Source organism: Colossoma macropomum, unplaced genomic scaffold, assembly GCF_904425465.1.
Source record: "Colossoma macropomum unplaced genomic scaffold, Colossoma_macropomum, whole genome shotgun sequence".
Lineage (NCBI taxonomy): Eukaryota > Metazoa > Chordata > Actinopteri > Characiformes > Serrasalmidae > Colossoma > Colossoma macropomum.
Window position 1 is genome coordinate 28,600,633 of NW_023494799.1, and position 23,600 is coordinate 28,624,232.

Here is a 23,600-nt window from a genome sequence, read left to right on the forward strand (position 1 = left end):
ACTGATGAATTATACAAGGGCTCCAACGAGGATGCTATATTATGCATGACTAGCCCAGCGGTGTTCGCGCTGTCTGAGCGTTTCACTGCGCTGAGAGAGCCGTGCCTCTTCGCGATTGGCTCTCCGACTCGCCGACCACGCCTCTCGCCGCCCGTGACTCCGCCCGCTGGCTGCGTCACACGCCCGTCAAGTGACGTCGAAGCTTCTGCAGGTGCTGGAAGAGGCGCAGCGTTGGCGTAATTCACGCGTTAAAACATCTCCAGCGGTAAGGCAAAGCCTCAATATCTCAATGTTATTTTCACATTATTCGTACGTTGGGACGTTTGCATATCGTGAGCATGTCGTTGACGGTCAGAGCCGAGTCAGTTCACGCTTTAACAGAAGGAATAACCTTCATTTGACATGAAGAGAGAAGCATCCTTTGGGTTCTGTGTACCCTGTATTAATATGGGCTGTTGCTGTGGTGGTTGTCCGTCTGCATGTTCCTCAGTGTGTGTTTTGTAGTGTGCAGTCACAGAATTTGACTGTTTGTACTGAAAAACATGCAAAAAGAACGTTTGTCGTTTGCCATATGTTTTCTCGCTTGCCGTTACGTAAGATGGCACCCGGGTTTCGATGTACAGTATTCCATAATTTCCTTAATTAAACCGGGAATGCTGCGCTGTGTGTATGTGTACGTGTGCGGTAAGGTTAAGGCATCCTGCCTGGCCCAGATGAAGATTACGTGGAGCGACCCCCAACCGCCATCATCCGCCCTAACAGCTCCATTTTCAAACGCACAGCAAATGCAGCTCACACTGCAAACAGCGTTTCTGTGATGTCTGAGTAGAGTTGCCTTTGCCTGGCTGCTTGCTGTGGGCTGTGTTGGCTTTCTTTCCTCCTCAAGGCCTCAACCATAGTAATACAGCCCTAAAGGTTTAAATAATACAGCAGCCAGTAGCTGGTTATGGCACATCAGCGTCCTCGAGGCCAGATCATAGATTTGGTTTTGCAAGCTCCTGGATTGAGGACGTTTTTGACCTTCTATACACTCTGAAAAAGATGGTCCTTCAAGGCAGTGTGTCTATATAGAATCATGAGTTCTGTGAATAACCATTTGCATGCTTAAATGGTTCTTTGTGTGCTATTTAGAACCATTTTCAAAAAGGTTCTTTGTAGAACCATCTACAACACATTCTCCATCAGTCTGAAGAACAATTTCACCACGCAAAGAACCATGTAAGCATGCAAATGGTTATGGTCCTATATAGAAGCATTCCCTGTACTACACTCTTTAAAAAGATGGTTCTTTAAGGGTTACTTAGTAATGAAAATGGTTCCGTATAGAATCATGAACAATTTTCATGATTGAAAGGTTCTTTGCATCATGAAAAGGTTCTTTAGATTGATGGAAAATATTCATGAATATGCAATAGATAGTTCTATATAAAGCCTTTTAAAGGCAGTGTTTCTATACAGAATCATGAGTTCTATGTATATCCATTTGCATGCTTAAATGGTTCTTTGCATGGTAAAATGGATCTTCAGATTGATAGAGAATAAGTTGTACATGGGTCTGCTGTAAGCTTGTAACAACAGAAGAACGCTTTTTGGCGCTATATAGAACCATTTTCAAAAAGGTTCTATATAGAACCATATACAACACATTCTTCATCAGTCTGAAGAACATTTTCACCATGCAAATAACCATTTAAGCATGAAATGGTTCTATCTAAACCCATTCCTTTTACTACACTATTTAAAAAGGTGGTTTTGAAAGGGGTTCTACTTAGCACCCAAAAGGGTTCTTCTGCTGTTACAAGCTTGACATTTGGGTGCTATGTAGAACCATTTTCAAAAAGGTTCTATATAGAACCATCTGAAGCACATTCTCCATCAGTCTGGAGAACAATTTCACCGTGCAAAGAACCATTTAAACATGTAATGCTTCTATATAGAACCGTTCCTTTTACAACACTCTTAAAAAAGTTGGTTCTTCAAGGGTTCCTTTGTAAAGAAAATGGTACTATATAGAAGCATGAACACTCAAAGAATCCTTTGCATGATTAAAGGGTTCTTTGCATCATGAGAAGTTTCTTTAGATTGATGGAAAATATGCATGAATGTGCTATAGATGGTTCTAAGTAGAACCTTCTTGAAAGAGGTCTGCGTAGCACCCAAAATGGTTCTTTTGTTGTTACAAGCTTGACATCGTGACAATAAAAGAACCCTTTTGAGTGCTATATAAAAACGTTCTATACAGAACCATCTAAAGCACATTCTCCATTAATCTGGAAAACCTTTTGGTGAATCAAAGACCCCTTAATCATGCAAAGGGTTATTTGTGTTCATGGTTCTATATAGTCTCATTTTCTTTACTAAGGAACCCTTGAAGAACCATCTTTTTTTAAAGGTTGTATGTGACAGAATACTTGCTAGGATAACCTTAACCTCTTAAAACCCCAGGCGTATTACATACTAAGGCTTATTATTCAGTAATTACATTGAACTACAATACAAACTAGCTGAGCTATTCTTAGGTTATAGAAGTGTGTAATAAAACTTTGGGCCTGTTGGTGGACCCTGGCCATTTAGGGTGAAAGACATGCTCCTGTATTTTTTAAGCTAATCTCTTTGTACCATATCTGTGTCGTACAGTCACTGCAGAGCATGATTTCTCTGTACTTACAGCAGAAGCCGGTGTGCAGATGCTTCTGTTCTTTTACTAAGAACAGAGAAAAGCATCAGAATGATTGGATGTGGTAATCGACTGTACAGTACAAATGCAGCACTGCTGGACAGCAACTCTGAGCACTGCTAAACCAACAAGAGTTAATACAGTCAGCTCCAAAATTATTTACACCCTTGGTAAAGATGGGTAAAGAATGTCTTGTGTTGGGTTTGGCATAAAAGAGAATAGTTGTACAGAAAAGAGCCCCATCTCTACTGTGAAGTTGGAGGATCTGCAATGTTTTGGAGCTGTTTTTCCTCCAAAGGCCCTCAGAACCTTAGTAGGAAACATGGCATCATAGCCCCTATAAGGTACCAGGAGATATTCAATGAAATCTGTCTGCCTCCTCTTAACAGCTAAAGCTTGGTTGTGCTTTGTGGATGTCCAGCAGGACAGTGATCCAAAACATACATCCAAATCTGCATAAAAATGGGTTATTGATTGCAGAATCAATCAGACGTGAACATCCCAGCTCCTGATCTAAACCTCACTGAAAACCTGAGGGGTAAGCTGAAGAGCAAAAGAGAGGACCTAAGACCCTGGAGAACCTAGGGAGGTTCCTTGCCCTCTCATCAAGCTTTATAGGAGAAGGCTCACTGAGCCTCATTCACCAACCGTTCTTAAGAAGAAATTTCTTCTTAAAACCCACTTATGAAATTTTTTATGAAGATTCTGAAATTCACTGATGTTTACTTGTTTGGATTTGTTCTTAGGTAAGAACAGAATCTACACACAGTCAAGAGCACAAAGATGAGAACAGTGCTGTGGTTTAAGAACACGTCATGAATCTGATGTAGACTTCTTCGTAGGACCTTTCTCACAAACACATTTAAGAAAAAACCTAGAACGATATTGGTGAATGAGACCCAGTGTTATTATGTTGGCATAGAAGGGTTGCACATTTTAACCAGCATATTTGAGTGTATGGCTTTTATTTGCGGAGAGGTACTAATAATTATGACACGTGATTTTGTTGAAAGAATAATAACGACGTGGTTTTGTTAATAAAAAGATTTCTTGATTTTTTTTTTCACTTCAGCTAAAGGTTATATTTTCTCCTATTTTCTCATATTATAGTGTGAGATTGAGCTAATTAACCACAAAGACATTTCGTGACCTTTTTTACATATGTTTATCAAGCGTGCCAGTAATTATGGAGCTGACTGTAAGGTAAATTTCCTAGAGGTACGAGACCTTCCCAGAGTAATACAGGTTTAAGCTCAGTGCTTTCACCATGTACGTAATATGAAAGGTGTAATTATTCACAAATGTTAAGCTAAGCTGCGATCATGAGGTCAGAGTTTGAGTTTCAATATTTGATGAGTTAAAAGTGTATTGATTCTGTAGAGCTACAAATATATCACACAGATTGATTTAGCTCAGAAAAATAAATGAGAATATTCCAGTACAAAAGATTGCAATGTATCAGGTCCTTGTGCCAAATAGTGATCTTTAAAGCAACATAACCAAGCTATAAACAATAGAACAGATATGATGCATCCAGATGCCAGGTGTTTGATCATTGACAGTGCTTTCCCAGAAAGAGAGCAAATGAGCGACCCCTCAGAAGAGGCAGAGGGGCTCATCTGTAATGCAGGTTTAAATTTCAGTATGTTTCAGCATTCATTTTTTAGATTTTTCAATACTGTATTGAGATGATTGCATCCTTATATAATGTGAAATAAACAGCCTTTCATAGCACACAGCTGTGGAAAGCTACTTCTTCGTGCTGAACCCCCCTTTTGCAATATGCACTACGACACTAAAGATCCTCATCCCTGAAGGAATAGTGTTTCTCTGCAGCAGCGTTTTGTCTCACTGATAAAGTCACTGGCTCCACATTGTGCGCACCTAAAAGTGATGTTCTATTTTTAGGGTGCCCAGGCCCTCTGTTATCTGGAGAAACGTTGAAACGTTGAAGCACTCCAGGACACTTTGGTGTTGTACAGAGCTTTCCAGCATACCAGCGCATACCAATAATTTTTGGTTAAGCAGTTAAGTAATGTATCGGTTAGGGAGATAATATGGAAGACCTTTATTTACAACAACAGTCTGTTTGAAGATGGATTAAGATGTGTTAAGAAATCTTCATCAGGAGCAATATAGCTTGCCATCCTCAATGCATTACACAGGTTCAGGTATGTCCTACTTAACCTGTAGACACCCTGCTCAGATTCTGAATGAGCGCAGCGTCGTGCTCCACTTTACCTTAGCCACATGCTGCTCAGGTTTCTTTGAAACTCAATAGGGTACTGGATGCCTAGCTGACCACCAGCATCTCTGTCCAGAAATAATAGGTTACAGAATGTCGACACAGATGTCGTTCTGTTTAGTGGGTATTTCGAGCTATAAATCACGTATTACAAGATGTATATGTGATTAGTTGAAGTTTGCAGTGACTGTATTTCATTTCTACTAGATGTAAGTTCTTTTATTTCCTGCATGTGCTCATAAAAGGTAAATGTAGGTGCTTTGAGATGAAGCCATAACCCATTCAGCAAAGGCAGTTTTTATGGGGAATACTCAGTTTAAAAAATGTTATTTTTGAAAAAAAACTGCCACATCATTTAAGGCAGGAGGGAAAATTTGAAGAAGAAGCCGATTTCAGCTGAAGTTTATCTATTATCAAAGAGCTTTGGCAGTTTTGGGAGCCGTTTTTATTTGTTTTTGTAAAATCTCATGCATTGGAATCTTCTGAGATATGCAGGTTTTATGAAACCCGTCCACCAATCAAGCTAATCATCTACTCATACCGTTTTCTGGAGACTGCATCTAAAGTGTCCACATAATATTTTTTATCTTTTCTTGGTCATTGTGGTCTGCTTTGCTTGGTTTTCACCTCCTGTAGCATTGCAGCTGCAGCAGCAGTGACGATCAGAGCACAGTCACAGCACCAAAATGTTGGTGTGATCGAATACTATGAATTCAATATCACAATATTAGCTAAATATATATATATATAATGTTATCAGATGATGATTAAGCGTCCGTTAATAAAGTAAAGAACCCGTGGATCCTGTGCTAAAAGAACTCTAACTCTAACTCTAACTCTAAAAGAAAATACCTAAATTTTCTTCCCAATTTTAGTAACTTCCAACCTGTTAGCTAGTTCTAACCATATGATGCTACCAAGCTGGGAGGGTGAAGGCCAGCACAAGCTTAATCAAAACGTGAAGTGCCAACGTGAAGTGCCCTTTACTTCAGCTAACAGATATGTGGGCTAGCATTGTGATGGCAGTCTAAAGCACCAAAGGACGTAAACTGAGATGAGCTACAACTTGTTATCTATCAATACCATGAAGACTAAATATGAGTATTGTTGTATGACATTAAGAATCTTCCTACGAAACTTGTAGGGCTGGAAAATTCCACCGTTCGGATATTCATTCGTTGTGTAGGTACCCAAGTTGCCAATAGGTAGTCATAATACCACACAGCAGCATTCCGTAATAATAAGGTTGTGACAATGTTGTGACAACCTTGTTGAGACAAACAGCACCATCTTTTGACAGTTTTGTAGTATGTTTGTAAGAAAGTAGACAGTGTTGTGACAATATTGTGTGTTTGCTGGGATTCCGATATTTTTTGTTTCTTTTGTATTTATTTTCTTTTCAGGCTTTAGGCTGTTAGTAAAGGCGAACTGCAAAATACTAACATTTGGGGTGCTGGGGAGACGACTCGAGATTACGTTCCATAACGCAGGTGTATTTTTTATTTGCTGAAAACAGCACTGAACACAGCAAGAAGAAACCCAGCCTCTCCAGTGCCAACAGCTAAAAACACAGCCCTCAGCTCTACTCTGGAAATCGCACCATTCCACCTGTTTTCAGGCTCTTCAACATAAAAATCATATGAATATACCTAAAACACGCACGCACACTTTCTAAACCACTTATCCTTCTGGGTCACAGGGGGAGCTGGAGCCTATCCCAGCAGTCATTGGGTGGAAGGCAGGATACACCCTGGACAGGTCACCAGTCCATCACAGGGCAGACAGACACATACATTCACAAGGGGCAATTTTGCGTGTCCAGTCGGCCTGACTGCATGTCTTTGGATTGTGGGAGGAAAACCGCGCAAACACGGGGAGAACATGCAAACAATTGCGCTTTAATTGCACGTCCCGCTCACCCACAGCACGATAACGCTGTTCTGGACAGCAGCCCTTTCAACCCCCGGCGGGTCAATGCTTCAAAAATTCGCTGTTGATTACTGCAAAAATCCAAAATGACTCTGGAGCCCAAAAAAATGTTATTTGGGAAAGCTCTAGAAATCTTTTGCTTGGCTGAGGCTTCAGTAGCTTGGTTGTTAAAGGAGATTCAACCAAAATGTATATAATTTAATAATTAATTTAGTATAATTTAATCCTTGAGATATAAACAAAGCCATTCAGAGAGGTTTGATACAAAATGGTTCATTGTAGAGAAACTTACCTGCTCATGTACCTTTACAGTGGTGGTTATAAAAGCCAGTAGTTCTGATGTCTACAACACAGCCACTTTATTTACTACCCAAAACCACCAGGAAACCTCTACATGTATTCTGAGTATTTATATAAAATGCTGATGTTGATACAGTGATAGATAGATAGATAGATAGATAGATAGATAGACAGACAGACAGACTGAAGGAAATTTAGCAAAGTAAATATGAAAGGTTGTTTTTGGGGACTATTTTGCCTTTGCCTGCACGTATTCCTCCGCCATGAATGGAGTCTTAAAAATACATTTTAGACCAAAACCTCAACTCAAAACTGTCCTAAAACAGCAACATATTCATAACTATTTAACATAATGACTTTCTGTGTCTTTTTCTTCAGTTCCTATCACCACCACTGTGAACAGTTCTGACTCGCTAAGTTTCTAGAACAGAGCATTTCACACCAAACCATTTAGAATGACTTTGTGTACTTCTGATGAATGTAATTATGCAGAAATTCTGAATTCCCCTTTAAGGTTGAGTCAGAGGTCCTTTTAAACGTATGCTGGTGCAAGAAGCCTTACTACCATCTGAATCATCCTGATTAAGATCAGACGTCCCTCCCTGTGGTTTATTTTACTATGTGCCATCTCATTTACAGCATGAAACGACATGACTGCAATGCCTTGTCATTTTGTGCTGTATTTCTCTTTGTTGCTCAGTTGTGCATCCTGTTTTTCGATCCTGTAAATACCAACTGATGGTAACTTCATAAATATCTCAGCATCGATTGCAGCAGACCTGGTCAAGGCTTTCTCAGGCTTTATAAACAGTGGTCAGCGGGCATCCTTTTTAGCTCAGTCAAATAGAGGTCAGAGAAACACTATCACAGGGTCTGTTTTTAGATTTCCGATAGTGAGACAGATTGGACCTGCGCCAGTGGCGTTGTATCAAATATTGATCCAGTGTGGCACGGCTAAGTCTGATTGATGCCAAGCCCTGGCATCTGCGATCTCTTTTAGTCAAGTTTGGAAGAGTAGTGTTTCAATCTTGCTCGACTAATTTTTGTTGGTACATGACCTGGAGGCATGTTGTCGTCACCCCAACATGTACACTATTACATGTACCCTGCTCACTAATTATGGAGTAACTTAGCACTTGGGGATTTGTGTAGGCTTAGGTGCTGCCGTTGATCAACGCTATCATTCACTTACGTTATTTTTACAGTATATATCAAATTATACAACAGTTAGTTCCAGCCACGCAAGCTGATTGGTTGAGAAGTGTTCTAACTGTGCTGTTATTTCGCCATAACGATGATTTCATCATCACTGAGCAGCTTTTCAGTCGGCAGCTGTGACAGAAGAACACCTAAACAACCTGGAATTAGCCAGAAATTAACCGAATACCATTCACCAAACAAAATGGGCTGTAAGATGCTTTACAGACTGGCAGGAACAAAACAACATTAATATTGATCCAGCAAAAAATTACAGCATTGAGCTAAACTTGATATTGCGGCAGTTTTGTGGCTCAGTCCGTACTTCAAAAGGTGAGGCTTACAGCAGAATGTGCAGCGAGTGAGCGGAGTTCGTTACTCTGACGCAGCAACAAGCTGCTTGTTAAGGAACTATAATTTGGCGGAAGGAATTGCTAAAATTAAAACATATTAAATGCCATATTAAATGTTCATGGCCCAATTTATTTATTTCTTACTTACTTATTTATTTAACTGTTGTATAAAAGCAATAGAACACTCGAGGTTGTGTGTTATCACGAATCACGGCTCATGCCTGCGACCAAATCACAGCTGTGATGTTATTTCACGATAACACACTCCCTCTCGTGTTCTATTGCTTAAATATCAAAACTTGTATGACACCTATGCTGCATAGTCTGGTATTTTAACAAGTAAAAGAGTAACAATACACATTTTCAGGTTCAATACGATTTTTGATTCTGAGTTAAAGATTTGAGTCCATTTTCAATATTTTATAGGCTCAATGTCTTGAAACACTATAGAAATAATTCTGTTTGATCTTATTTTTGCAGATTAAATATGAATTCTCAAATAAAACAAAATTGCAACCTCTAGAATGTATAGGCATCTTTAGATAAAGAGGCTCAGTCATTTAAGTGTGAGGGCATGTATAACATAAGCACCACCCCCTCCCTGTCCACTTTACTAGATGCTTAGTTTTGATCATTAACAGATTTCCAGGCTGAAATGAAATGAAAGACCCTTGGACGACGCTGAGAAGCATATTGACAATGCAGCTTATTGCAATACACCATTTAAAGTGTAAATATTTCCAATATTTGATAAAGTTTTGAAATCATTACATGCCTATTAATGACACGCTAATAATTCTTGTTGTTAGAAAAGCACATACCTTTGACACAAGTTCTACTACAAGAGAAGAACCAAACATCTTTAATTAACATGTGTTAGCTTTAAAAAGGTTCTTTCAATTTACAGAAAGGTTCTGTCAACTAAAGGTTTACCTTCAAAGTTTATATCGGTATGTTCACACAACATAAAGGGCAGCGAAAGATTTTGTTATGACAGTGGCAGACACACTCTAAAAGTGAACTGAACCAGGTCTGAGTAGACACAGAAAGCAGTTTAGAGAAAGCTAGAGTTACACTATTTAGACTTAGTCTTAGTCTAGTTACATGTCAGTATGGCATGATTTTTAATGTAGACAGCAAATGGAGGGGATGGACTTCCTTCATGCCAGTTGATGATAATTGATTGTGCAGAGTGGATCTCAATCGATTGCTCGCAGCTACCATAAGGCCTTATGAATAGCATTTCAATATTGATGGAGGCGCTTTAAGATTTGATAGTTTACAGCACAGAGTTTTACTCTGGCTTCGTCCAGCTTCTCAGAGTGCTACATCACAAACCAAGCACTGGCATCTAGGACTGCACTGTATTTACCTGGGAAAGTATTTTCTCTTCTACAGAGTAGATTTCATGAAAAAGTTCATTTTCTACCAAACAGTTAAACATTTGAAGGCATTTTCATGATAAATTACATCATGACAAGCTTTTCTGAGAACATCATAGGTATTATCAGTACTTTCTGACTGCTTTTGCATTCTGACTGATTTTGGTATGGAATTTTTTGTCACTGCATGTTAAAACTGTAGGTTTTCATGTCAGATAAAGCCTCTAGAGCAGTGGTCACCAGCCCTGGTGCTGGAGATCTGCCTTCCTACAGAGTCTTGTTCCAACTACCATCTGCCAACCCTGCTCCAGCAAGTGAACTTCTTAAGAAGCTCTTTATGGCTGGATGAGATGCATTAGTGTTTGGTAAAAGGTAAAAGGGGGGAAGCAGCATGTTAGGTGCAGGTTGGAATTAAACATTGCAGGAAAGGAGCTTTCCAGGAGAAGAGCTGGTGACCACTGCTCTAGAACATCTAAGGTGCTAATGCTAACACTAGAGCTGACCAGTGCAGTTGAAGATGCAGCATAAGTGCTTTTCTCCTTAGTGAATGATGTGACAACATCTTGGTTTGTTGAGGTAACACTGAGAACACAGAATTATATTTTCAGTGTTTTTGGTTCTAGCTAATGACAATACCTTGGCCTTCTCTGCTGATCCTTTATATCCATAACATGTCCTAAGCAGCTTGACATAAAAAGCAAAGTATAATATGATATATGTAAAGCTGCACTATGTAACAATACTAAGGAAAAAAAGAAGATCCAGCTGGATGTTTAGGTCGCAAAATCAACATTTTACTAATGAAGATATGATGACAATAGTAGGTCATTCACTTACATCCTTGGAAGACACGTCCTTCACCAAGTTTTGACTGAGTGCTCTTTGAATTCTCTCTCAGTGGAAACATCTGATTCCTCCTTTCGGAGAAGGGGTCCAAAGCATAACTGATGCCACAAAATGTTTTTCCACACATTGCCTGTAATTCCACCTTTCCACCAGAGAGGTGTCTAAATACCCAAAGCTTACGTAGTGCAGATTTAATGTGTTACAAATCAAAAACTGCAGCACTTTATAATTCTGTTAAAATTAAATTGTTCAGCTGTATATTTATCTTCGAATTTCTGTGATGCGGTGTAACAGATACCACAACAGTGATTTCAAGTACTCGTGTGCCCATGTACACCCCTAACCAATAAAACGATCTTATTTAGAAAAACTTATTTAAACTTACTTCAAGCTAGATGTTTAGTGGGGCTGAAAGATTAATAATTTCTATATCGAGATAATTTAAATGCTGAAGATTTGTTAGCATTATGTGTAATTTTCAAATTGTAAGAGCAGCAATTTTTTATATCATAGTCTACATTATCAACAACATTGTCGTAAGTTTTAAGTGGGGAAATTTAACCTAATAATACAGAGCTTGTGAACTGCCTGTACATGAGTTAGACCAATCAGAGGCAACCAAACCTCCATGTATTTTGACATCACAACCACAGCTTACTGGCAGTCTGGCACAGTACACTCAGGGTTCAAGCCTCAAGCCAGAAAAGATGGATATTGTAGTCTGAACAGTGGACAGTGGATAACAGGCCTGAACCTCAATTTATAGAAAATAACCGCACCTGAAATCGCACTCTCAATATTTGTCAGAAAATCGCAATTAGATATTTTTCCCAAATCGTTTAGCTCTAGCGTTTCGATTGTTTTTCCTTCAGGTGTAAAGTTACCATTTTGGAGATACAACGTTTTGGTTCCTACACTGACAATATGACACTTATGGCTAATTAAAAGCTGTTCTAATAGAAATATCAGTCTAATGTCTGCTAAAAAACACAGTATTTCTATCTCTCTCTTTCTTGTTTTCAGATGGCTTCAGCTACAGACAACCGTTATGGCCAAAAGGAGTCTTCTGACCAGAACTTTGATTACATGTTCAAGATCCTGATCATTGGCAACAGCAGCGTCGGAAAAACCAGCTTTCTGTTTCGCTATGCCGACGACTCTTTCACTCCAGCTTTCGTTAGCACGGTGGGCATCGACTTCAAAGTGAAGACCATCTACAGGAATGACAAGAGGATCAAGCTGCAGATCTGGGTGAGTTTTTCAGCTCTTTGATCTTAAAATGGCATAGTGATGGAGTGTGATAAAACTGTATGGTTTGTCACTGATAACGTTCACCAGAATTTCTTTTAGTTATTCAGTTATTTAAGTAATGTATGACTTAAAAAATAGTTAATGTCAAATTGCACCATGTTCTTATCACCAGCAGCAACTGCAACTTCTAAGTATTTAAATAGAAAAGCGATGTTCAGCATTTCCATGCAAAACATGAAGAGAAGCTCCTGAACTGTATGAGATAAGCAAAGTATGTGTCACTAGCATCAGATGAGCAGATGATGGTCAGTATGATGCGTGATGGTCAGTAGCCTGGCAGCAAAAGGAGGGCAGTGTGTACGGTTGGTTGGCCGCTGATATACTGATGTGAACTCACAGCCAATCAGAAAAGCACACAGGGTCTTTGGTGATGGCATGGCCCCCCTCCTCTTGACTCGTCAGCACAGTGCAGAGTAGAAACAGCTCGGCAAAGGCCCATTAGGCACATTACACACTACAGACTGCCCAGTAATTCTTCAATGGCTTTATTGCATGTATTTCATTGTGTGTGGTCGTAAACAAATGTGTTGTGTTGCGTAACAGTACAGCTGTTCATTAACCCTCCTACACCCCTCATGGTATTTACACCTTCATACATTTTATTTCACTATTTCTCACTCATAGCTATTTGTAGGCCTCAGCGATCGGATGTTGTAATCGGATGTCAGCGATGACTGAAGTAACACGGTGACAATGCTCCAACGGCAGTAATGACCATGATGGGAAAGAGAGCTGCCGTCTCATCTAGCATTATTTCAAAATCGAAAAAAAAAAACTAGTTCGCTTTGCATGGTTACTAAATAAGTGAACACAGTGCATGATGTTCAAGCCAACATTGAATAAATGTCAAACCATCTATCGAACAACTTGTAAATGTTAAACAGTGCTGGAGCTGGTTAGAGTTAGCTTTGCTAGCATGCTAACAGCTCTGCCCACCACAGAGCACGTTTGATTCTGGCTGACTAAAGCACTGATACAAGTTCAGATGATTAAAAATAATTATTAAAATCTGAGAGACTGAAGTCAGGTGACTGTTGAAGGGACAGTGTTTGGATCCGTAGCCTGACAGGCTACCTTAACATTAGCTTAGCGAGCAGGCTGGAGACCCAAACAGTGCCACCCATCATAGTACAGATTTGACTTTGAAAATTGGTGCTTTTTCGACACAAATTTAGATGTTTGAAAGAGCAAAAGGAGAATGACGGTAAGAATTCCAACCTGTTCTGTGGTGTTTCAGAGAGAGCTTAGTTAGTAGGCTAAACGTGCCACACTACACCACAGCATGGCTGTAGCTAAAATAACTGATGCTAAAATAAGAGTGTAGCGCACCGTTTATGCTCATTTAAAAGATAGCGCCTAGTTGTGCGACTGATGTTGAAAGAAAAGCAGAAGTCGAACGTGTTCTGTGGTGTGTACAGTAGGGTGACCAGATTTCTCAAATGAAAACTGGGGATATTTCCAGTTCAGCTTTTTTTTCTATGAAATAAAAAAGAGGGGACAGTTCCAGCCCACGTGCACATGGTGCGAGGGGAGAGAAAGACACTGCTGCCAGAGGAGCTGCTGACTGAAACTGATGTTACCTTGTGTCTTGAAAAGATTTTTGTGGTGATGTTGTGGACTAACTTGACACTTGATAGCTTCTGGTCGAGTTTTACGCAGCAGTATTCTCTAAAACTAGGCGAGGAAGTGGTAGCAGTGGTTAGTTGGTAGGAGCCCCCTCTGTTGACCAAAACAATCACAGCTTGAGATATCTGCCCGTCTGCTCTGCTGCCAGGTTTTTCTTCGGACCTTCTGGTGCGTTTTTAATTCACAGTTAAAACCGGGGACATTTCTGGACAGCTCCAGCCGGGAGCAGGCCAACAAAAATGGGGACTTTCCCTGAAAAAATGGTGACATCTTGTCAGCCTAATTAGCAGAAAATGTGCAGTTCTGATATATGTAGCTCTTCGCCGGGGCTGAGCTGCTGTCACACTTAGTTTTTCTGAGGTTTTCTTGGCTCTGATTTCTCCCCTTTTTCTGTTTGCACTATCTGTCGGTGAGCTCACACACCACCAACTGGTGAGCCCTCAAAAATATAAATGGGTGTAATGTTTTTATTTGTCCGTTCAGACGTGAAATAGAAATTTGAAACATCGTAATTTTGAAATATTGTCATCAAATTTTAAATATTGCAGTATACCATATTACCACCATACCGCCCAAACCTGGTGCAGATTCCACTTTTGCATAAGATACCACATTTGCATTAGTAAGTAGTGTAGGAGAAACTTTATGATTTAAATTTAATTAAGTTGTTGTGCGTATAGTCTTTTTTGTGGAATAAAAAAGCATCCTTTACCTTTTTTGCTTTTTTTGACATTAAAACAAGTCAGAAGTGCAGTTTCCAACCTGTCCATACAGAATGTTAATAGAATGTAAATCTAATTTATTATGCAATGAGCAATGTAATTAATTATATAAGTACATATTTACTTGTAAATACAACTAAATAACAATAATAACTCTAGACTTGCATGGTGTTCGTGGAGATGAGTTGAAGCATATGGCAGAGACAGATGGGAAATGTATTCTTTTAGCACAGGGCTTGTTTATGAGGTACTGGGTTGCAGCACAGGGCTCAGTGTCATGAAGACAGGAAACAGTCCTTCTTCTGTTCATTACAGCTTTTCTGGTAACCTAATAGTTCCCCTTAGCATTATTTGCACACCAGCATGGGAGCTGTAACCCTGGATGGCACTGCTGACTGAACAATGCTGTGTTGATTGTTAGGAGTAATCAGATACTCAGTTAACCACTGCAAGTACCAGTATATAAAATACTGAAATATTTCTTACAAACATTTCCAGACACCTCTTATAATTAGTAGCTGACACAGGTGTTCAGCTTCACATACATAGCTTGTATAATCTCCATAGAAAAGCACTGTCAAATGTAAATTACCAAAAATCTAAAATCTAAAATAAATGCTGAAGATTTGTTAGCATTTCTTTTCTAATTTTGTATCGAAGCTGTATTATGATGCAAAAGCAACAGTACTTATTGTCTTGTGAAATTTGCGTATCGTTATACTTTAACTGTATTCTTACAAGGGATGCACGATGATATTGAGTTCTGCCTGTATCGGCAGATATTTGCTTAAAAGAAGACTATCTGCATCAGATGTTTAGATTTGAGTGTTATTGAAATAGGTGATATAGTTATTACCAAAAAGTGTTGAGATCATTTAATGTGATTTGATTAAGCATTTCTTATAAGTTAATTAATGCTAAAAAAAAATATGGATAAAAGCTTAGCGTAGAAATTAAGTCTAAGCTGCAGCGGACCATGTGTGTGTGTTTGCAGGGGGGACCAAAATGTCAAACAAACTGGAAGAGCCGAACGTTAAGGCAACACAGGCCTTCGGAGCTAAAATATCTGCATTTTATTCATTTATACTTTTGAAACCTTATATAAATAAACACTACATTTATCCATCATGTTAATCCGGGTAGAAATTTGTACATTTTATAAGTGTTTAAGCATTGGCATTAGTATCTGCATTGACAGATATGTGCATGAAAAATACTGAATGCCAGCATCAGCTCACAGTTCTCATATTTGTACATCCAAAGTATTACACTGCGTGCATGCATGTACTGTGCACTACTATATGGTGCCTGGATGTTAAAACACTGAAAAAGTGATGCATTGAATTTCCGTGATGGAAATGTGTACATCATTTAAACATGCATACAATGTATTATATCAACAGTGTTACTTCCAAAAGTAAGTGAACTGAAAAACAAAATAATGTTGATCTATTTTATTTATTTAGAAATTATGTACACGTGAGAGTAAATACACTGTCAGTCACATGCATGTATGTCATACACTGATGGTTAGCAACACTTTTTCATGTGTTTATCCTGCCTGTTCACTTATAGGAGTGAACTACAACAAATCAATGATATTCTAACAAGATCAAGAAAGCAAAATACTGAATGCTCCTCACTTTGCAAGCTGCAAAAATGTCCAGTGATGTCACAAAAACCAACACATTTTCATATATCGATCTATTCAGGCTACAGGAGTTTAGCCCCTCTCATTCACACTGAAGTTATGAGGAGTGAACTGTTTTTTGAACGAGGCACAGGTCAACTACATTACATTACATATTTCAGACTTAAAGGCAAAAGGTGCTTGATTTAAGATTGATTTCATGGTGTGTTTGTGTATTAAGTAACATCACAGGGCTGATAACCTGGTTATGCAATGCGTTATTTCTCTCTATTCCTTCTGTCAAACATAAACACATGCTCCACTGACTGAAGTAAAGTGTAAATGCAATCTGAACATTCTTCCGACATGTTAATAACATCCAAAGTCTTTTTTCTTCCTCACAGTTATTTTTCCCTTCATTAACTCTTACAGACACTCAAATATTAAAATTAATCTGCACACACCGGCCTGGTGTTCACTAAGAGTCCTGTTGATTGATTTAATCCGGTCTTGGTGACTGTATAATTTAATCAGCATTGTTATTCTAATTGGATGGGTTCCTGACTAATTAAATTAAATTTAATTAGCATTTTCTTGGCCATTTGAGGCGATTATGTCTTCACAGAACTAGCTCTGATTCTCAGCTCAAGCGCGGTACTGAGTGATTTAATTGGTCGCCTGTGTGGTGCTATTAGTGCAGTTCGAATCTAATCAAACGCTGCAGTTACAAATCAGTGTAGTTTGAAATGGCATGACCAAAGTTGCATGTTGAGACCATGTTTTGCATTTAATTACGTTTCTTTAAAATGAAAGTTTTTCAAGATGATGTTGCTTCTCTCATTAGGACACAGCAGGGCAGGAACGCTACAGGACCATCACCACAGCCTACTACAGGGGGGCCATGGGCTTCATCCTCATGTACGACATCACTAATGAGGAGTCCTTTGCTGCTGTACAGGACTGGTGAGTGACTTCTGAAACCTGGTGTCAGATTATAAAGAATATTTACAGCATTTTCTGCCTTTTCTGGTCTGATAGTTTTCTGACCCTTTTCCAATAATCAAACTGCTCGGTAAGTAATTTGGATTGAACGGGGTGGTCTTAGAGGGCTATTAACCTTCACATATGACCACCCATTCCGCCTACAGTACTTTCACCTGCTCAGTCACTCTGAAGGAGAGCTGTTACTGCAGACAGTCTGTAGCGGAGGTATGGGAATGAGAGATGTGGGGTAACTTGAAATTTTTTAGAACGTAGTCTTGTTTGAAATCCGTTTGTTTTATATATTGGACTGCTGTCTGGACTGCTTTTTGAATGAGACACAATACAGGACAGCCAGTCGGCCAGAACAGAGATTATTTACACTAACCAGCCACTTTATACACCACCTTGTTTCTACACTCATTGTCCATATTATCAACTTATCAATAGGAGCACTTTGTAGTTCTACAATTACAGACTGTAGTCCATCTATTGCTCTGCATACTTTGTTAGTCCCCTTTCACCCTGTTCTTCAGTGGTCAGGACCCTCACAGGACTACCACAGAGCAGGTATTATTTGGGTGGTGGATCATTCTCAACACTGCAGTGACACTGACGTGGCGGTGGCATGTTGGTGTGTGTTGTGCTGAGTCTTTACAATCCTCAGTGTCACTGCTGGACTGAGAATAATCCACCAACCAAATTATCCAGCCAACAGCGTCCTGTGAGCAGCGTTCTTATGAATGACTAGAGGCCAATACAAACCGTGGAGCAACAATTGAGCTATTGTCTCTGACTTTACTTCTACAAGGTGGTAGCAGTGTCTAATAGAGTGGACAGTGATTGGACACATTGTTTAAAAACTAGCAGCGCTGCTGTGTCTGATCCACTCATACCAGCGCAGCGCACGCTAACACACCACCACCACGTCAGTGTCAACATTGAAGAACAGGGTGAAAGGAAGCTAACAAATTATACACAGAAACAGGTGGACTACAGTTTGTAATTACAGCATTTCAAAGTGCACCTGTATGGTAAGTGGACACAACATGTACAATGAGTTAGATACAAGGGGGTGTATTTAATGAAGGGGCTGGTTGGTGTATATCAGTCTTAAAGGCACAGTAAAAAAAACTTTATTGGTTTTTGGTACATAAAAACACGCAAATTTTATAAATACAGGAGAAGAAAATGAAATCTAAGAAATATAAAGAATACTGACCCTGACTTAAATATCTGTGCCTTTCATACAACAGGTCTACACAGATAAAGACATACTCATGGGATAATGCCCAGGTGCTTCTGGTGGGCAACAAGTGTGACATGGAGGATGAAAGGGTGGTCGCCGCTGAAAGGGGCCGACAACTATCTGAACATCTTGGTGAGTTTATTCTTCCCTATTCAAGGCATTTATTGAACTATTTATTTACACATCCAGGACATAAATGCTATTCTTGTGTGTACATACTGTAGAGTAATATTTCTGAAATTTATAAAAGTGTATTATTGCCTCTGATTGCTAGAAGTGAACTCAATACAGATTAGTTTATGGCTGTAATGTAATGTCTTAAAGCACTGATTTGTCCATATTTTGCCCATTTTAATAGTAAGTCTGTTTTACAGATAACAGTAGGGCAGCACGATTAATCATATTTTTTATCGCCATCATGTTATGAATGTCCATGATAAATGAATTACTAAGAGCTGCAATGACAGGACAGATCAAATTACATTTGCAGTGCAAGAGTGACATCATTAGATTTGGTGGGAATGTAACGTCAGGAGCATTAATGTCTAACATTAGAGCGAGCCAGGCTCAAACTCTGCTTTCCTGCATGCAGAGCAAGTGATTTAGCCACTCTGCTAAAGAGCCAGTTACAAAGTATATATAACCACTAATCTTTCTTCTAAATGACTGTTCTGATTCCTAGTGTGTAGAATATGTAAAGGCAACTGTTACAACAAACCTGCATCACCATAAGGAGCATTCATATTTATATATATATATGTGTGTGTGTGTTTGTGTGTGTGTGTGTGTGTGTGTGTAAGTGTGTGTGTGTGTGTGTGTTAGCTATTAGTCATTCATTTTTTTAATTTGGACTTTGCACAACAGTGAGTACTTTTGTAGGTTAACATTTTTCATGATTTTCTTAAAGCAGAGATTCTAATGTTATTATTTTAGAGTCTGCATTTGTTGCACACTATTTTATTTACAGTTAATCGCAACTCATATTATCACAATATCGAGTACAGTTATCAAACATTGCATTTTATGTGCGTAGCGTGCTGCTCTAGACAACAGTATGTCATACAGTATGTTGAAACCAAGAAAGCCTATTTGAAATAAAAGCAAAGTAAAAACGGTGAAGATGTGAAGTTTGAACAGCAAACATGTTTTGGCTGATCGACTATATTTGGGATATTTGCGTAAATTTTAGTTTTAGTTTTGACCAAAACACTGCTTTTCTCTCAGTTTATCATAAGAGCAGTTGTTCATTTTAACGTGTAAATTTCTTTTTGCTCCAGGTTTCGAGTTTTTCGAGGCCAGCGCCAAAGACAACATTAACGTGAAGCAGACATTCGAGCGGCTGGTAGACATCATCTGCGAGAAGATGTCAGAGAGTCTGGACGCCGCTGACCCCGCCGTCACAGGGGCCAAACAGGGGCCGCAGCTGACCGAGCAGCCGACTGCCCCACACCAGGACTGTGCGTGCTAAAAGCTAAAAGAGTCCCCCTCCCTAAAGCCTCTCCAAATACACTGCCCTGCACTACCACATCCAGGATAAAAGGTAATACAACAATAAAAAGGGTTAAAGAAAAGAAATCTAAACTCGGCTCCTCCCACAACACGTATTCCCTCTCATTTTCTACCCAGGCCCTTTTCCACTATGTTTCGTTTCATTTTGAGAGCATGATTTAATTTCATTCCCCATGACACTATGTTTATGAATATGTCCACTTTTGCTACCCACCAGTCTCAGACTCGGTGAGGGAAAGCCATATTACACGTTACGATTTTACCATTAGTCCTAAGTTTGGCGAGGCACAAACTATGACTTTGTGTGTTAGCTTTTTTGCTGAATGCTGTCTCCTCTGGCCTTTATTGTGCCATTTTTCATCTTTTTTTAACCCTCTTTCGTTTCTTTATATTTTTGTATAACTCCTTTTGTTCTCATGCTCTCCTTTTGTTAAATGAATTACGAACAAAGAATAGAGAAGAAATTTCTGTATATTTATTCCAAATGTGTATATAGACAATGTGCAGTATTTAATTGATACAGGTATAGTAACATATTCAAGAACGTTTTTGAAAACGACATCATTCCGAGAGTTATGAAGAAAACGAGAAGTCATGTTAGTGTTTTTGTGGTAATCCTTTGCATTGCTCGTCACAAACCTCTCTCGCCGAATTGTAGGTGTACCTTTTAGTCACTGGACTGCTTCATCTTAAACCCCTTCATGAGACTTTGTGAAATTCAATTGTCATCCACAGATATTCCTCAGTGTAAAAATGCATGGAAGGAAATGAAGCCATTTAGGCGAATAGTTATCAGATTCTGCACTGTTGATTTAGATCCAAACACTTGCAAACTGAAAGATAGTTCACTATGTGTTCTTGCAGTCACAACATTGTAGCAGCAGGACTTTTATTCTGCCACGTTTAAAGGAGTATTCCATTATTTTTCAAACTAATCTCCATCTACCACATTTGCAGTACAGTCAAGTACCTTGGACAGTAATTTCCCTCTACTTAGAAAAGAGCAGAAGAAACATTGATTCGAAACACATTTATAATGGACATCAATGGGCAGATGCTTCAGCTGAAGCAGCTGGTTATTGACTTCCATTGACTTCAATTATAAAATTCTGGTTCTTTTGCTAAGCTCAGAGCAGTGTGACAAAATTGTAGTGCTAATGGACCATATGCTCCAGATACGGCAGAGATTAGACTGACAAATGCTGGAAGTTCCTTTAAAAGCTCCACCTGCCAAACCATCCTTTGGCCCAAGTTTCAAAGAGTGGAGTCCTCTGATTTTGACCTAAGATAAATGTTTTAATGTCCAAACGACGGTAGGACATTTATTCTTACACTGTGCTGCAGAAGACAAGTTAAGGAAAACATCTTCTCATGTTGTAAATGTGTACTTGTAACGTTACAAGGCCGATCGTCAGGACTGTTAGTAGACATAGCTAATATAGGCATTATTAAAAATATAAGGCAGTGATGACAGGAACCAGTGCCCCTAAATAACTTTTTTGTGACTTCAGTGAATTCTCCCTGTACTACGACAGATAATTCCCAGCTTTTTTTTCCTTTGCTATGCTGTCTTCCTGAAAACTACTGTAAATATATTTGAGTCTTTAGTTTTATGTGTGGATTGTGCTGTATTGACTCTGGGTAAAACAAGAAGAGATAAGAGAAAAACTTAAATTATTTAAAGTATGTGCTTTATCTGCTATTGTGTATGCCTGCTTGTGAATGAATGTGTCACTTTATTACAAAGCAATATTGAGAAAATATCTTTTGAAGTATTATTCGTTATTTCGTCACATCCTTTTAGGTATGAGGGGAATATTAAAGGATTTGCAAAAAAAAAAAAATACCGGTACATGGAATCTCACAGGTTTGCAGGAATGCTTCTTAAATGTGTTTGCTATGGTTTTTAAGTTAGCATGTCCCGTCTTACTTCTCAGTGGGAAGAGGATGATTTGAACAGGAAAACAGAGGCAATAAAAAGTCTACAGCGCTCCAGTGTGACACCAGATAGTGGTGAGGTTGTCCAAGCAGACCCTTGTGTCCTCCGATTTACTTTATTATGATCATAATAATAAATTGAATCATGTGCATCTGATGCAAACACAGAAGCAAACGTTCAGCATCCTCAGTGCTCCATTTCACATCACCCAAACACTGAAACCACACAGAGTTTCAGTAGGAAAAACACCTGCGCGTTGCTTTTCTATTTTTATTGCTTTACTGTCTTACTTTCGTTGGTTTGTTTTACAGTCTTCACTCTAATTTGTATGCCTCATTGTGATCTTTTTCTATTTATTTTATTTTTTCTAATTTTCTTTTTCTTATATAAGACTTCAGTGTACGTTTAAGAAAACAAGATCAACTATTATGCAGTAGTAAATTTACTCTAAATACAGGGGTATGGTGTCAAATGTTCAATGGTGAAATTTACCAAACCAATTGTCTATGTTGTGGAAAATACAGAAATGGAAAAAAATAAATAAAAATAAAGGTTTGTGCTGTAAAATGAACTTGCATTTTTTCCATCATTAGACATGCTTGAACACTTCTATGCACTGTAATGAAAAAAAGTCTAAGTAGAGCTGCACTAGAGGGCACCAGAGGACAGTCTTTTCTTGGCACCAATCTAAAAATAGCTCATTGCCTTTGGGGGAAATATGACGTCAAAAACACAGCCTGCATCAGCTGTTGCCATGGGAACAGAGAGACAGAATGATCAGGTGATTTATGAAGGAGGATGATAAGCCTTGGCTGGAAAAGAAAAATGCAGGAAAGGTTGACAGTGTCCTATAGCACAAGTAAAATGTTCAGTTAAAGGTAATCTTTCAGTCCCTCAGGGAAGGAATTGTTTTCTTATGGCTTTTAGAATTTGACACAGATTTCAGAGACTGGAGTCCTCTGTTTTTGACCTTTTGTACATTTTTAATATGTGATAAGACCGGCGACTTTGATTCATATGCTTTGTTGCAAGAAATAATTGAGGAAAACATCTTCTCATGATGAAATTGTGTGTTTGGTGTGATCAGGAAAATAGGCATTATTTAAGATATTAAAGGCAATATGACCTAAAAGAACTTGCGAATTAAGATCAATATCATTATAAACCTGTTACTCTGGTAAAATCCTAAGTTCTTGGGAGTCAAACCAGAGAATTCATAGCATTCTGTTATACTGTTAAAAGAAACAGAACTGGTCACTGCACAACAGCATTAGTAGTTGATCAGATGATCATATTTAAAGCCTTGCACTGTCCTGCATGATATTGCATAGGGAATTAAAAACCATAATATTAATCTATTATTTCAAGCAAGCAAGAAACCATCTGAATAAATTAACCTTGCTGAAAAAAGAAACCCATGTCAGAAGAAACAGCAAAGGCTTGCCAACACTCCCAAAAGATGTCAGGGCATAGATGTCTTGACATAACTGATACAGAAAAGTGAGCAATATTGATGCTACTGAAATGGTACAAAATTCAGTTAAAAGTCAGTCAAAAATTCAGTTTAAATTGGTTTTATGTAAAATGGTTCACTGCAGAAAAACTTACTGACTGATTTCTTTACAGTGGTGGAGATAGCAACCAGGGGTCACAACGTGTACAACCCAAATATAGTCGATTTGTTTACTATCCAAAACAACCAGT

At 38.8% G+C, this 23,600-nt stretch overlaps 1 protein-coding gene across 1 annotated transcript; it reads left to right on the forward strand.

Moving 5' to 3' along the window:
* Positions 1-196: 196 nt before the first annotated feature.
* rab3ab (RAB3A, member RAS oncogene family, b) lies at positions 197-22,463 on the forward strand. Its single transcript, XM_036586693.1, has 5 exons — positions 197-265; positions 11,953-12,180; positions 17,063-17,181; positions 18,456-18,580; positions 19,726-22,463. Exons 2-5 carry the CDS (start codon positions 11,953-11,955, stop codon positions 19,914-19,916), a joined length of 663 nt encoding a protein of 220 aa, XP_036442586.1. The 5' UTR covers positions 197-265; the 3' UTR covers positions 19,917-22,463.
* Positions 22,464-23,600: the final 1,137 nt, after the last annotated feature.